Genomic DNA, 15,691 nt, shown 5'->3' with positions numbered 1-15,691 from the left:
GATTGATAGACGGAGCGAGCGGGCGAGTCCACAGGCTCCCGGCGCGGCCCCTCACGGGCTTCCCCCGGCCGGCCCGCGCCTCCCGACCCCAGAAGGAGCAGCAGGGGCGGGCACTCTTCCCTCTGGGCTGTGCTTGCGGTCGGTAGCGAGGCAGGGGCATTAATCCAGTGGAAAGCCGGGAAAGGCTTTCCAGGCGGGCGCCTCAGGCTGTGTCAGGCCCGGCTGGGCCTGGATCTGGCCCTCTCGTGCAAGAGTATGTCTGGTATCGTTGCCCACACCAATGTGTCACAGTTTATTGGGAAAAGAAAAAGTTCTGTGTTGTAAAGAAGCCTGTCATTTAGCAACGTCGGTGGGAGCAGCGGAGCCTTAGTGCTTTGTGAAGCCAAGCCCTGGGTTTTCCATGGAAATGCAACATAAAGCGTTGTAGGGAAGGGTGCAGGAGATGGGAGGCTGGCTTCAGCTGGGTTGCTTTTAATCGTTAGTGGTGAATTAGGTTTTAGTAAGTACTTAACAGGCAGGTATCTTTCAGGCATAGAAAATATTTCAAACTCCATGATTTTCTACAGAAAGATAAGCTCTTGTCAGGCAGATTTTTTTTTATTCTTTTTGTCTATCCACTGTGCAGGCTGTAAGAAGATTTCTTTCCCTTCACTTAGCTATTTATTCAGTGTAAATAAATGTTGCATTGCAGCTTTCAACAGGCACAGCTGGAGGGTGTAGGAAGACACATGCCAAAGTGAGTCTCAATCCCCTGAGACACCTGCAGGAGGCAGAACACTGCATGGCAAAGCAGCACTTGCCACAGGCACACCACTGGGTTCCTCTGGCAAGACTCTTCAGCAGCTTGCGGGGAAGAGTTTTATCCCAGTCAGACAGCTGTGCCTCCAAGGTGCGGAACAGCCACTGTTTCTCTCTGCAGCATTGTACAGCATGAGCACGCTCACCCCGGTCCAGGTGTAGGCTCAGTCTGTGTCTTTATGGGTGCCAGTGTGTGTGTAATTTCACTCATGCACCTCTCCTGGATCTCTAAAGCTGCCAGCTCAGCCTAAGCCAGTTGTCCAGTTTGTAGTTGCTGGGTCATGAGTTTATCATGTGCCTTCTCTGTGCTTTTCTTGCAGGCTTTTTGCAGCATTTTTATGGCTTTGCATTTTCTTTTATAGTATTTTGGAAACAAACCAAGGGGTCCCATGACGAGCTGATGTCACAGCATTTTGTTCTGAAATCAGAACAGTGAGTTTAGGCACAGGAGGAATTAGAGGGAAAGGAATAATTAATTCAGTGTTATGAGGTGCACATTGTCTTCAAGACAGTGGAAAAATAAGTTCAGGAATAAAAACAAGCACCAATACTGTTTCTTGGTCTCAACTAAAGGAAGAAGTTGCAAAATTAAGGAAGGAGTTAAGCAAAATTGTTTATAAAGATGAAATTTACTCAAAATAACACTGAAAAGACTAAAATTGCCATGCTCGAGGCAGAGGAGCAAACCTCAGGTGTATCTACTGATTTATTTAGTTCCATTAGTTACTTTCAGTTTTCCAGTTTGTAAAGTAGAGGGAGTAATGATTGTTTAGGACAGGAATTGCCCCCTGAATATGCTAAATATACCACTGCATGTGGTTTGTGCCTGCTGAGTCCCTTAGCCCTCATGTAGGTTGAGGTAAGAGTTCAGTTTGCCATGTTCTGAGCAAGATACAAGTTAACCTGAAGCCAAGACTAAACACTGCTTCCTTTGCCTGGTCTCGGGGGACTGTGTTCACATGCCAGTTCTTGAAATTGCTTTTTCATAGTGTCTTGTGACTCTTGGGAGCCAAGGTTGCTTGTAACCCTAGTGCCTGGTGCCTGGCTAAAATACCCAGCTCTGCAAGGTAGATTTGGATGGTCTCACCACGCACAAAAATCTTGAAATATTTTGGAGATGTGTATATTTAAATGCACTGGCCATATGTTTTTAGTTTTACTTGGTGTAGATGATGGAGGAATGATGTGCAGCACTGATGTTAATCCTGTTAATCCAGACTTTTGCCAGGAGAAGCCTTTGCCATGTTTTATGCTGCTGTAATCCAGGTTACAGCAATGTAGAACATGGCAGAGGCTTCTCCTAGCAAAAGTCTCATGGGAAGTCATTAGTAAAATCTTATGCCTTAAGTTGGTAGGCATCCAACAAGACTCACAGCATGGTATTTCTGGACATGCTCCAAGAAGAGAACGATCCAAACAAGACCATTTGCTGATGAAAACAGATCTGAGTTAAGTAGCAAATGTCTGTGTGACTGGGTGTTATGTGTATGTATTGCATAAGAGATACCCAAATATTTATATTCTATATTGAAATTTACTCTTTTATTAATGCTTTCCCGTTTTCATATGTATAAGGGTAGCTAGTGAAACAACACTATTTTCACAATATATTTTCACAGAGACATGGAAATTACTGAAGGTAGACATGGAGAAGCAAAGCAACAAAGGCATGTTAAAACATGAATCTAGTTAGAGCAGAGAACAATCAGTTCTGTTTTCTTCTTATGTTTAGTATCAGGTTTTGCGTAAGGCTAAGACATCTATCCAGAAGCTGGAGCAAACCTTGTGTTCTTTGCTGAAGATGAAAGGTAACTCTATGCAAGTATTTGCTTGGACAAAGAGCCTGGACTTGGTTTTTATGTATTTGTTAGAGACAGAAGTACACAGCTGGGCCCATTAAAGCATTGCAGCCAGCTGTGGCTTTAGTTGTAGCAATAAGTAAGGCACAGTGAGAAGTCTGTCCATCCACTGAGCACTGTATCTATCTCAGAAATCCCCTCTGACTCAGCCTTTCCTACCACCTCCCAGCCTGGGTGAAGAGGGGGAACAAGCAATTCCTGCTCTCCTGTGGCAGCAGGCCACTTGGCAGCTTCCCCCCAGCAGGTGTGGGGCTGGCGTGGGTCCCCAGGCTGCATCCCTGGGCTTCTGCAGGAGCTGTGTGCTCCTCCTGGTCGCAGCAGTGTGGCACAGTCACAGCTGTCACCCACACCCAGCCCTGCCCCAGCTTAGACTGCACCACAGCACGCTGTGGTGGGAGATAAAAGGATTTCCTAGGGTAGGAAATGGAAGCCTCTGGTTAAGAGTGTGCTCTGATGTAAATGTTAAGAGAGGTGCTGCAGTTTTGTTTTCTTTCAGCTTGGCAGGCCATTCTCAAGCCCTGCTCTCTTACAGCCTGTGACACCTCGGTGACACTGGCCAGCAGGTCCTGTCTGCATTGTGGCAGCTCCTGCTGCAGGGCCTTCTGTTCAGTGCTGCTGGCCACTGCCTCTGCTAGCAGCAAGCAGGACCAGGGGCTGATAGCATAGAGGCTTTGGACATGTTTTTTTGTCCCTTGAAGTGTCCAAATTCCTGTCAGCTAGAAAAAAAACCCTGCTATTCATGTGACTTGCACCTCCAGTAATTTGAATCAATTAGAAGTCTCAGTGCTTAAAATGAACAACCTCATCTGAACCCACATCCTTGGATAACCCATAAAAGTGAGTCACAGGTAGAAAGAATAGTTTGACAGAGCAAAACTGAAAGGATAACAAGTGGAGAGGCTGGTTGAGGGGAGTTTGAGGCAAGCCTCCCCTTGTGTGTACTTGCATATATGTAAAATTCACAGCTTGTGAATCACAGGCTGGATGTCAGAGTTTTTCACATGCAATTTGTTCATTATAAGATATTTTTTTGATTAAAAAAACTATTGACTAGTGCATGCCCAGAGTTTGATTTGCAGGTTGTTTTCACCATCAGTTCTGTAAAATCAATATTAGGAAGAAGGCATTGACTCTAGGTTCCTCAGTGTTCATAAACTCCCAGTAGTGCTAGTTATGTTCTAGGAGAGACAGATGTTTCTTCTTTCACATCATTTTTGCCTAATGCAAAGCTCTGTCTTGTGAAGAACCAGTTGTTGGCAGTATTCTGCTTGGTTGGGGCTGAGGGGGAGAGAGGAGCCAAAAGTGCCATTGATGTGACAGTGACCTTTCTGCTGACAACAGCAAGCTGCAGTCTGGAGGATGGGAGCCCATCCAGCTTGGAGGAAGTCAGGGAGGAATATGTCAGGAGGCAATTTGGCAGTCAGAGGTAAGGGCTTGTACCAGTCAAGAAAAGATGATAAGATATTGCACTTGCTTCCATCCCAGCATCCCTGAAACTCTATGTCATTGCTACTGTATTTCCAAGCAGAGGTTTTTACCTCATGAGGAAAGGACAAAGAGGTTTCACCTGTAATCCTATGGAGTGTACAAACATTCTAAGCATGATGTTGGTCTCATTTCCAGGCAGTGCTTGTATTTTTTTTCCCTTCCATGTAGCTGATCTCTGGCAAGAATGTCTCATTGCCTTAAAAGCAAAAGAAGGAGAAAAAAGCTGGCTTAGGAAGTTTTTAATGTGGCTTTTTTCCCTTGTGTTCTTTCCAGCACTACATCAGCCTCAGAAGGTATGAGTGAAAGTGACTCTGCCATCTGGTATTTGCTTCAAGAATGTGAAAAACAAACACTGGAAGAATATGAGAAGCCAGAATTGGTCCAGTTTTCAGACACTTTATCCCCAGATCTAGTGGAGTTTGAGCGGTAGGTGCACCCCACATTGCCTTCAGGTTTTTAACTTGTTTGCATTATCACTGTGCATGCAGGCACTGCTGTTCATGCAGCCCTGCTGGAGCCTGTGCCTGCCTCACAGAAGCCTTGTGCCAGCACTTTGGCCCTGCTGGTGATGAAGCTGATCACTCCTAAGTCCCTGCAGCTTGCACATGGATGGACTCTTAGAGTTGTAGCAGCCCCCAGCTTTCCAGGCCTTGGTAAATCCCAAGGATTTTTCACCTCTTAAGAAAAAGAAGAAAATTTATTTCAAGTGTGTCAGTCCCTGTGTTGCCACACTTCACCACTGTGTCCCTGCCATGGGGCTAGATTTTAGGAGGGTAGGAATTGCTGCACCAGATGAATTTGCCAAGAGTCTAGCTGCATGTGTTCCAGGGAGGTGAAGGAACCAGAGGTAAGCATGTTCTCTTCCTCACAGTGATGCTCATCCTTTCTCTAATGGCATTGTTATGAGGAGCTTGAACACTGTTGCCCCTTCCAGAAGCAGACCCTTAGCTCCTGGCAGCTTGGAGTACTTTTGTAGTGGGATCAGAGTAGGGTAAGGCTGGATTCTACCAAATAAGATCTTGTAGTCCTCAGCCTCTGGCCTGCAGAACAGTGGTTGTCTGGAAGATACCAGAAGGATTCTGCAACAATGCAAGGTTGTCTGCAGCACTGGGGAAGGGGGGGAACCTAAACACTTGTGTGTTACACTTAGAGCTAGTGGATGTGAGTCCCTTTAAGCTCCTAAATGCCTGATGCATGACCTAAAAGTCAAAGACTACTGTTCTCATGTCAGTTGTCCATGTATTTTATGTGGAAGTCATAATGGTAAAATTTTTTTCCAAAGTTAGTGATACCTTAAAACCGAGCGTTATACTCCATGTTATTCCCCTTCCTGTCAGACAACACAGGAGGTACTTAGAGGTTTTATCCTGTATTTCCAACAGGATAAACTATTATTTTATTGCCAAGATATGAGAAATAGATGCATGTGTAATCTATCCTGTACCATCAAGCAGTGAATTCCACCCTAGCCATTCCCCAGTTAACAACACGCAGTGCAGGAGAATCCAGAGCTGCAGCTGGCATCCTCTTCATGGCATCACCACCAAACACCAAAACAAAAACTTCTGCAGTTCCTTCTTCTCTTTTGCTTTGAACTGCTGTGTATTTCTAAAAACCCCTTTGATCACCGGGTTTTTTCCTGCAGCTGGACCAGCAGATGGCACCAGCTTCCCACTCCTGCTCCTGCTTTTGCTCCTGTTAGATTGGCGGGTGGCTGTAGTTAAGGTATTGTTTAGAAGACCTTGGAATGTGCTGAATCAAGATTTTCTGGGTTAGAAAAATCTGCTTCATCAAAGACAGAGCCGTAAACACCTGGCTTTCATGTTCTTTACTGACGAGGTAGACCAGGGCCTGCACTGTGTAGGCTCTGGCACTTATCCTGTAGTCCTAGGCAGATTGCATTTGGTTTGTAGCTAATTCTGGTAAAAAATGACTTTTTATAACAGGCATAAAATGACAAGGACCCTTCAGCAAAGAAAGTAAGAGCCTTTTGGTGATCATTTAATCGCATTATTTGGGAAGCATCAGAAATGCTTTGAGCTTCAACTGACTGGGTTTTTTCCCACGTTCAGCAGCAGGAGGTACATTGGTAGGACTTCACAGTACTCTGTCCAGTGCAAAATGAGGTTGTCTCCTTCCAGCTGGGAAGGAAGTAGTTGACTCATGCTTCAAACTTAATTTCTTTAGCAGAGCAGTCTAATGGCGGTTCATGTTCTTCTGCTTGAGAAATTCCAGGTCCTTTGTTTGGAGCTGGACATCCAGAAACCTTAGTGAGTGCAATACCTTACATGAGAATGCTTATTCCATTTCCTGTATTTTGTCTCCATCAGTAATGGAAAATGCTCCAGAGTGTGGAAACTTGGGTTTAAACAGGTTTATGTGTGCCTACAAAATTTTTTATATTGGTTTGCTGGAACAAATATTTACAAATAGAAAAGAACTATTTCTTTTGAATTACTTTTCTCAACATACAATACTGTTCAGTTAATCAGGAGATGTGCTCATTTGGGACATCTTCCAAGGAATCATTTTGAGCCCAAACATAGTAACAATGACTGCTGTTTATAGAGATCTTGGTTTATACTACTTTGATCAAAAGATTTTTGTCTGAGACTCTCTAATCATTTAATTAATATAAAATAACCTTCAGTGTTCTTTCTGAAGTAGACATTATTATCCTTGGTTTGCTGTGCCACACACTGCTAACAGAAGAAGCAGGCTTGTTCTGAGATTTAGTCACTGGGTTGAAATGATGACCCCTGTGTTCCACCACCAGTTTCACTACAGACTGCATGGAAGTCAGTGTTAGGGATGTGCTTCCTTAGATGTACAATGGAGCTCCCATGCATAAGTTGGAGCATCCAGACCTGGAGTAGTGTCTTTCTGTCTCTATGTACAGTACCTAATGCATCAGGGTATGACCTCAGCCAGGGCTTTAAAGTGCAGTGCAATGCCAGTAAATGTATAAAAAGTGACTTACAATACAAAAGGTTCAGGATACAAAGGCAAGTAACTGAAAATGTATTAAATTCCAGAATGAGGTTTGCCTGTGCAACTCCTACAGCCTGCAGTGCCTGGGGCTTCTGTTGTGAGGCAGTCCTGCTGGGGCTGAAGCTAGAGCTTTTTGCAGGTGAAATTGTCAGTGTTGGGCACCATTCAGTAATTGTATGGAGTCTGGGAGGCAGAGTCAGTGAAGTAGTTATGGATCAGAGCTACTCCCCAGTGTCCTGCTGATTTTCAGTAGATGGCTGCCTCAGAGCCTGCTCTTAAGAGATACTCCCTTTCCTTTCCTTCCAGATACCTGTATTTTTATAAGCACACAGTGGACCTGCTGATAGAGCATGGAATTGTTTGCACTGGAGAGGTGCCTCTTCCTGAGGTCTCCACAGCTATTTCCCATCTCTGGCAAGAGCTTTCTGAAGAGAGCAGGGACAGCATCTTGCAGTACTGTAGCCAGAGAGATTTCCTCATGGATCCCAAGGCTGCTTGCCCAGAGCCTGCTTGCACTGAAGGTAGTGTGAGGGACAGCGGAGGTAACAGTGAGGAAGCCAGTGGTTCCTCAGTCTCCACACCAGAGGAAGTAAGTGCCCAGCAACATTCATAGTCTGCCTCTGAAACTCCAAGCCTTCAGATGCTAATTGGCTCTGCAGCTTTTAATAGCAAACATGCAGTAGTAGTAACTACATTTTCTCAAGATCACTTGAATGTGTACATGGAGACAATAAGCATCTTTGAGTAAATGTCTGCACCAGAAATTCTCTTGGTAAGATGCCTAGTGAGCTACAGAAGTGCAGTGGTAGTAATCCTGCTAGTCTTCACTGACTTGTGGAGTTTCTGTGCTAAGTAACAGTTAAATTTGCTGCTACCTTGCTCCAGGGACAGTTACTGTGCTCTGCAGACTCTCCAAAGAGCACAGATGATCTAAATCCAGAAGGGATACCTAGTTTGCCAAAGCCTGCTGTGTTTTGGGTTGGGTGGGTTTTTTTCATCAAAGCACTTGGTAGCAAAGAGAAAGTATGTTTAGACCAGTCCCAGTGGTACAGGGCCAATGACTGCCTGTACCATGCACCTCTGCAGAGCCAAGAAGCCAGTGACTGAGTAGACCAGAGCATTTATTAATAAGAGGCAGAGCACATAACAGCCAGTTCTATCAATGCTTCCTGGAGCACTGATTGCTGAAGTAACTAGCTGCTCAAAGAGGTCTGTGTAATTTCATTAGCTGCAAGGAAGCTAATGTGAGTAATTAGCTTTAGCATGTGAGTAAATGGCACTGGTGTGTTTTTTCTGAGTCACAGGACACAACTGATATTGCTCATTGCCTTAGGAAATGTCGTGGGAATGCTCCCTGTATGGTATTTCTGGCATAGAAAGTGTGTGAACTGCATTATGGCAGAGTGAACTAAGGAGTTCAGTGGTCTGGCACAAGGAGCATCCAAACTCCTTTGTCTGACTGGAGTTAGTTTTGGAGAGACTGGCTGGTACAACTGAGTTCTCCAGCCATAAGCAGCAGTCCACAGTTGAGTCTCTAAAGCACTGATACAATCCATGGTTTTTACTGATTTTTTGGGAGATGTAATGTGAAGTCTAATTCCTAGAGGTTGAAGCACAGGCTTAAGTGAGTGGACTGACCTTGTGTTCCTAGCCATGAAATACAGTTATTCCACATTATTCCTGCCTCCACAAAATCTCTTGGTTTACTCTAGCTGTAACCATACCTGTTAAATGTAAAGAAAGAATATCGTGCTTTTAAAAACTTAATTATTAAAAATTATGCCCTAGGTAAAACTTCTTAGGTGCCTAGATATGTTAACATCTGAAGTGATTTCTCTGCTAGGTGATGTTTGAAGATGCATTTGATGTTGCTGCTGGGTTCCTTGACAGAAGCAAGGCTCAGGGATTGTCCAGCCAGAGGTAAACTACACACACCCCTTTTGGTAGACACAGTACATTCATAGCCCACTGTCAGCAGTCCACAGCAAGTGCTCTGTGGAGTAAGACAACAGCTCTCTTTTTTAATAAATGGTCAGAACAGCAGCCTCCAGCAACTGTGCTCACAATAATACTTCCTTTTAAGGGGAAAAAGTGAAACAAGTAATGGTCATTTACAGCAGAATCAGTAAGAATCACTTACTAAGAGACCCATGACTTCAGGATAACTGGGGTCCTGATTTTCTTTGCCTCTCTGCACAGCTTTCTGTCTTTTCAATTTACAATACTTGTAATGCTTTCTTTTTCTCTCTCACCAGCCTGTGAGGACCAAGAGGCATTCCCTAATAAATCAGCTAATCATAAGCCATACTCATTTAATGAAACAAAAATGAATTTTTTTTAACATTTTCTCCCTTTTCTTACCCTAATTCAGCCACATGGAGGTGATCAGGTTGAAGTGTGGTTGACCTGAACAGTAACACCAAAGAAACACAGGACCTTTTAAATAATCCTCTTCAGTTCAGATGAATGACCTAGAAGAGAACATGTCAGATACAAAGCTGGCACTGCCTTTGATTTTTCCCAGTAGACCAAAGAAAGAAAAACGTTGTTTTCCTCAAGAGGAAAATCACATTATGATTCATCTTTTATGTATTCTTTCTACTTAGTCTTTGTTAAGATTGTTTCTCTTTACAAATAGTGTTTTTAATCCTTGGGGTTTTAATCCCATTTTCTACTTATATTTCAACATTTAGAGTGATCTTTAATGTGAATCTCTTCCTTTCACCACAATTCCAGGCTGCACTTCCAGAAGGGAATAAATTAAAATAAGTTTGTTTTGGCTGATGATCAAAATATACTTGAAGGGATGAAAAAGCATAACAAATTTTTATTTATTAAATAACATTTATTAGGTCACAATTTCCATTTGCTTTTAAAATAAGATTAAGTATTCCTTAATACTGCAAAGTATTACTATAATCTTTAAAGTCTGTTTTAGGTCCCAAATCAGTTTGGTATTTCAATAGTCAACATTTATTCTTTTCTCTTTCTTGCCTGTTGTTCTGCACCTTGTAATTCTGGACAGAGGTGTGATGGCAGAACTTTGTAAAACCCCAGGAAGAACACAGAGGTGAGGTCTAGAATGAAAAGCTTAGCTTTGTGCCACAGTTACCTGAGAACACACCTGCCAGGTATAGCTAACATGTCATTTCATGATCACAGGTTACTGCATTCACTCAAAAACTTCACAGAAGTCAAAGCTGTCCCTCTGAACAACCCTACCAAATACACTCCCAAATAACCATTGTTGCTGTCTGTTTTAAATGGATGTTTGCTTTTCCCCAGAACAGTGTTACTATGCTGTAATATATCAGCAGATCTCCTTTTTGTGACTCCCATTTCTTGTATCTCTGTTCTTATCTATCTGCCTTGCACTTGGCAAACAGTATCTCATCAATGCATCCATCACAACTCCTCCCCGTCTTGCTTGGCTGTTGTCTTTAATATGAGAACCATCTTGTCTTTAATATCAGAACCATCTTGAAAACAGTTTGATTTTTTTAAAATTTATAAATAAAATATGGAGGAGAGAAAGTAAGGAGAACAGAACAGAAAATTAAATACAGTATCTGATTCCATTTTCAGTTCAGCACTTGCAAGCTGCACTTCTGAAAATCCAGAGGATCACCAGAGACTCTACGTGCAGGTCACTGGCTTCCTAAAACACCTCTTCTTCACTAATGCACAGTTTTGCCAGGTAAGCCTTGCCAAAGCATTCCTTATAGAAGGAGCAGTGTATTCATTTCAGGAGCAATGTCAGAAAGGGATTTTTGTATTCAATGCTTCTGATCATATTGCCCAGAATGATTCCAAAAAGAACTTGGAGTTCATAATTTTAGATGTGTCATGCCAAAAGGTCAGTAGGATTGCCTTTGTAAGAAGTTAAGTGTGAGTGAACACTGCTTTGAGTATTATTCAGAATGGCAAATTACATGAGGAATTGTAATTTTTTAATTATTATTATTATTATTGTTTGCATGAAAGTTCCTTGTGGAAAAGCTTGAATCTCCTCTGAGCAGGTAAAGCTCACTTTCCAGCTCTCCATCAACCCCCAGCTGCTTCATTCTGAGCTCAGTAGAACCACCTTCTGCCTGTCTGGGTGCCAGGTTCCCTGCCCTGAGCCCTCCACTGGCAGGCCCTGGAAGCAGAATATTCGTGTTCTTGAAAGAGCTGATGAAAAGCTCCTGAGCTTCCCCCTAACTTCAGCCTACTGTTGCAGGTTTGCTGAGCCAGAAGTCTTTGTGTTTGCATTGTTCTTCCTCCCCTTCTTGTCTCCCTGCCATGGAGGTGGCTCAGAGCTTGCCCACGGGTAAAGAAATGACAGGGAGATACCCCTCAGGCAGAGCGTGCTTGTTTTGGTTCAGAGTCAGTGGTACCTCCACAGCAGCCATTGGTTTGCTGGTTTCTATTGCCTAGTTCCCACCTGGCCTTTGGGACTTGAGCAGATGCTCCTTTGAAGGATAAATACAAGGTTTGTGATGAGGGCTAGCTGAGAGAGAAAACAAAGCAGAAACTGGTGTTGCACCACTATCTGAATCTGTCAGAGAGAGACTGCTGTGTGCCATTTGGTTCCCCCATCCTGGAGAGAGTAGCACTAGAGAAGGTGCAGAGAATGGCAGCAAGTACAGTAAAAGGCATTGAACACTGTTAAGAGTAGGGCTTTTCTACAAAAAAACCCCAAAAAAACTGAGGGGTACTGCAAGACCATTTTATTAGTACATGGTGTGGATTCAGTACACAGAATGATTATTCATTGTGTCTAACACCAGAAGAACTAGAAAGCACTAAATAAAATGAACAAACAACATATTAAAAATATTTCCACGTACAAATTACCACATTTAGACTCCAGGGTCATCAGTCCATGGGCAATTACTAAATGAAGGAACAGATTCAATTTCCAGTGCAGGAGGGCCTCACACACAGTTTGCTATAATGTATGAGCATTTATTGTAAAACAGAGCACACTGTGTGCCCAATTCTTGCACTTTTTTCTAAATTTCTCCTGCTGGCTGTTGTCAGAGACCAGGCACTGATCTCCACAGCCCTTTGGTCTGTGAATAGCTATGCTCTGTGTAAGAGCAGAGCTCTTCTTGTGTTTAAGTAAATGACTATGAACTCAGCAGGCCTAGAAAAGAAAGAAAAGCTTTAGGCAAGATATGGCTTTTTCTGGTTTTAAATTTCTTTTGTGAGTGTCATGCCTGACATGGTCTCATCTTGTCCTAATGCTTGGGGCTGCCTCGTTATGTGTGAGCCCAGGTCCGTCTCACAGCTCCCAGATGAGGTGCTATGGGAAGAGGGAGTGTCTCTTTCAAGGTTTAAAGAGGCAGATTTAAAATAAGACTGGGAGTGATGGGAAGACAAGCAGCAAAAGAGCCCAAAGTACTGCAAATTGGCAGTTGACTGTACTGTGGAGTTCCAAAAGGAAATAAAAAGTTGCAAAGGGTCCTTTTACACAGGAACTTTTAGTTATCTGTGATAAGACAATAAAAAGGGACTTTGAGCAGAAATCATCCAGGCTAGATAATGTGAAGGTCACAATCAGTTTTGATTTAGAGTGCAGAACAGCACATCTAGACAGTGCTGCCAAGAGGCAAAAGAGTAGAAAAAAGAAAATATGACTGACAAGATCTTTTTTGTTTTGAGAGCAGAAATTCGGATCCATCTCAAAGCAAACAGATTGAGACAGTTATGAAAGTGGTTGCAGAGCAGGGATAGAAGATGTTCCAGCTAGCTTGAAACACACCAACTCAGGCAGCAGCAGAGAGATCAGTATAGGCTACTCACCTTACCCCAGAAATTGGGCTGCTCAGAGCATCAGAGACTCCTGGACTTGGCAGGGAAAGGAACCCGTCCTGCTTACCTTATGGGTATGACTGAACCTCTGCAGACCATTCCCCTTCCCCTGATGTGGTACCTGTGCTGGTGCCGTGCTAGCACAGGAGTTTGGGCAGTGCTGGCATAAATTATCTCAAGGATAAAGCAGTGTCCCAGTGCACTGTGCACACACCTTGTAGGAGATACAGAGGTGGGAAGCAAGGACAGTAAGTACCAAGGTAAGGCACGTGATGTGACCCCACTGAAATACGAAAGTCAGCCCGTGGTGTCCTTTCCTTTCATCTGCAGAGCTGATGAGGTGATGGATTTTATTGCTGGTCATTCATGCCACTGCCATGTTCTGTCATTTCTGGTTAACTGTGCAGGTACAAACTACAACTACTGCTGTTGGACTGTGGATGGTCACTGTTTCAGAGTCACAGCTCCTCTTGAGCTGCTGCCCTGACTCTCAAGGCTGCCAAGGGCTTGCACCCCACTGGAATAAAAAGCTTCAGAAAGACTCACACAAGAGGAGGGGGAAACTAATTTGGACAAGGAAAGGGAGAGCTCTTAAAAGGACATAAACCCCAAAATGAGAACAGGAGCATGCTTCCACAGTATATGATAGAGAAATGTTTCTGAGCATGAGATTAGTTAAGCAGTCTTGTAATTTTTCAAGAGCTGTTGCCTTAAGGTCACATCAAAAGAGAAGCTTTGCAGCAAAGGCAGTAAAGAGGTAATTTAGACTGAGATACAAAGGTTTTACCTAAATTATACTCAGTGGGGTTTTTTTCTAAATAGTACAGAGCACTTTTGTGTCTTCAAAGGCACACTTTCTTTTAAAATTATGGATTTTAGATGAGTCACTTAACAAGCAAGTGGTATTTAGTGCTTCTTAAGCTATACATTTTCAAACAGCACCTATTTTTAAAAGCAGTATTTCACTGAAAAGTCTTGCATCAATGCAGAAGGTAAGCTAGATGGACTGCAGGCATGAATACTTTTATCTTCTAGACTTTGATTTCTCAAGAGCCACTTGTTCTCTGTAAACTGGTGAAAGACAAGACCCTTTCCTTCTGTTGCTAAAAGTGGACCAAAGCCTGAAGTTGGTAGAAGTTAAGGTCTCAAGGAAGCTCTCATACCTTCAGAGCCTGTTATGTGACAAACTTGTTACCACAGTCAGCAACAGCTGTCTAGATGATGTAAATAGACACAGGGTGGAGCCTTGTGATTTTAGAAGGAAATTGGCAGAAAATTTGAGCCTTTTTCCATCAGGCACTTCAGGAACTCATCAAGTGCTGATGACTGATTCAGAGAGGAGGGAGGGCTCATGCTGCATTTCCTGGTACATCAGCTCTTGACCAACTGACTGTAGATTTGAAATTCAATGAATTCCTCTGGTTTTTAATCCTGCTTGACTTTGGGGGGGCTTTCAGGCAGAAGATCTTCACTACGATCATGAGACCGTGATGCTGCGGTGCACTGAGACCTTCGATGATGAAGATTTCTAAGCAGTGTCTCCCCTAAAGCTTTGCCAAGCACTGCCAGGTACAGCGGGCACGGGAGGAGGCCTCACCTCCCTCACTGAGCTACCTCTGTAAGCAGAGTGTGGAGACACTGTGTTGGAGTGGTTTGTTACCATTGACTTCTCCTTCCCTCATTTGTATTTCTTGATATATCAGTTGAGTAATTTATACTTTTTAAAGGTTTTAAAGGTCTTAGCTATTTATTAATAAATGTTTTTACCCATTGCTATTTAACGTTTAGCCTTGCTTCACAAAGAAACAGAGGCATGTACAGTTAAGTGACCTTGCCTAGCATAATGTGTGGGAAGAGCAGCAGGGAGGCCAGATCAGTGACAGTGTGCACACTCCCACAGGATGCAGGTCTCAGACTGCAACCTGCAAAAATCACCTCCTGGCAGTGATTACTTTTCCGGTGCAATTTTTCATCTTGGTCTCACAAGGAAAGAGGGATTTCCTCACAGAGAGTGGAATGAGGCTCTTCTGTCTCTTTATGAGGACAGCAGCAGTGAGCACCCACTCCCCAGTCACCCAAAAAAGTGCAGGCACAGTAATACATTTTGGATTATTTACTTTTTGAAGTGTGTAAAGCTGAGTGATCAGCCCTGTGCTCTTCTTCCACATCTAATTCTTGGATGAGTAGTGCTGCTCAGATAGTGTCTTGGAATTAAAAGTGCTGTGAAACTGAATAAAGTCCTTCACATCTCTGAGTTATCATTAAAGGCTCTCTGCAGATTTGAACAAACTGTATTCTGATAGTGGTTATGTTCAGGTTGTGCTGCCACTCATTGCAAACAGAAAGGATGGAAGTTTTATTTTACAACCTAAACTAAAGCTGGTGTGCCTAGCTATCCAACTTCAGCTATCTAACTTTTAGACTGAGTCCAAGAGGCCTGGACTGTGGCCCAGCATTGCCTTGGTGCATAAAAGCATGATACATTCAGGCAAAAACACGTGAGCTGAGTACTGAAGTACAAGGGAAGAATGAACACTACAGGGCCCTTTCTGTCCCTGCACTTGAGGCTGTGGTGGCACCCCCAGATGAACATTTGCCACACTGCTGTTGAAAGTGGGGTTGCAGGGGTCCTGTTTGGCTTTAAGAGCTCTTCAGAGTTCTCCAGGGCGCAGCCTTGCCATTCCCTGACGTTCCCAGTGTGCTCCATTTATACATGCTGGCATTGCTTTGAGGCTAGAAGCATTGTAATGACATTAAGG

The 15,691-nt window shown here is 43.4% G+C and overlaps 1 protein-coding gene across 12 annotated transcripts; it reads left to right on the top strand.

Moving 5' to 3' along the window:
• Positions 1-54: 54 nt before the first annotated feature.
• On the top strand, positions 55-15,221 carry STRA8 (stimulated by retinoic acid 8). Of its 12 annotated transcripts, none has more exons than XR_010362314.1 (10): positions 132-253; positions 692-889; positions 2,531-2,606; positions 3,999-4,083; positions 4,419-4,571; positions 7,443-7,725; positions 8,980-9,056; positions 10,722-10,833; positions 12,788-13,006; positions 13,340-15,221. XR_010362314.1 is itself a non-coding variant. In XM_064419891.1 (9 exons), the coding sequence occupies exons 2-9, from the start codon at positions 782-784 to the stop codon at positions 14,462-14,464; spliced, it is 969 nt and encodes a 322-aa protein (XP_064275961.1). In that variant the 5' UTR covers positions 55-138; positions 692-781; the 3' UTR covers positions 14,465-15,221. The 12 variants fall into 12 exon arrangements, 10 of the variants coding, with proteins under 10 accessions (XP_064275961.1, XP_064275968.1, XP_064275958.1 ...); XR_010362313.1 differs by having other exon boundaries at positions 12,788-13,689; positions 14,390-15,221; XM_064419891.1 differs by lacking the exon at positions 12,788-13,006 and having other exon boundaries at positions 55-138; positions 14,390-15,221.
• The last annotated feature ends 470 nt before the right edge of the window (positions 15,222-15,691 follow it).

This window comes from Passer domesticus, chromosome 5 (genome assembly GCF_036417665.1).
Source record: "Passer domesticus isolate bPasDom1 chromosome 5, bPasDom1.hap1, whole genome shotgun sequence".
Classification (NCBI taxonomy): domain Eukaryota; kingdom Metazoa; phylum Chordata; class Aves; order Passeriformes; family Passeridae; genus Passer; species Passer domesticus.
The sequence above is the reverse complement of the archived record's forward strand: the minus strand, read 5'-3'. Positions and strand labels throughout refer to the sequence as shown.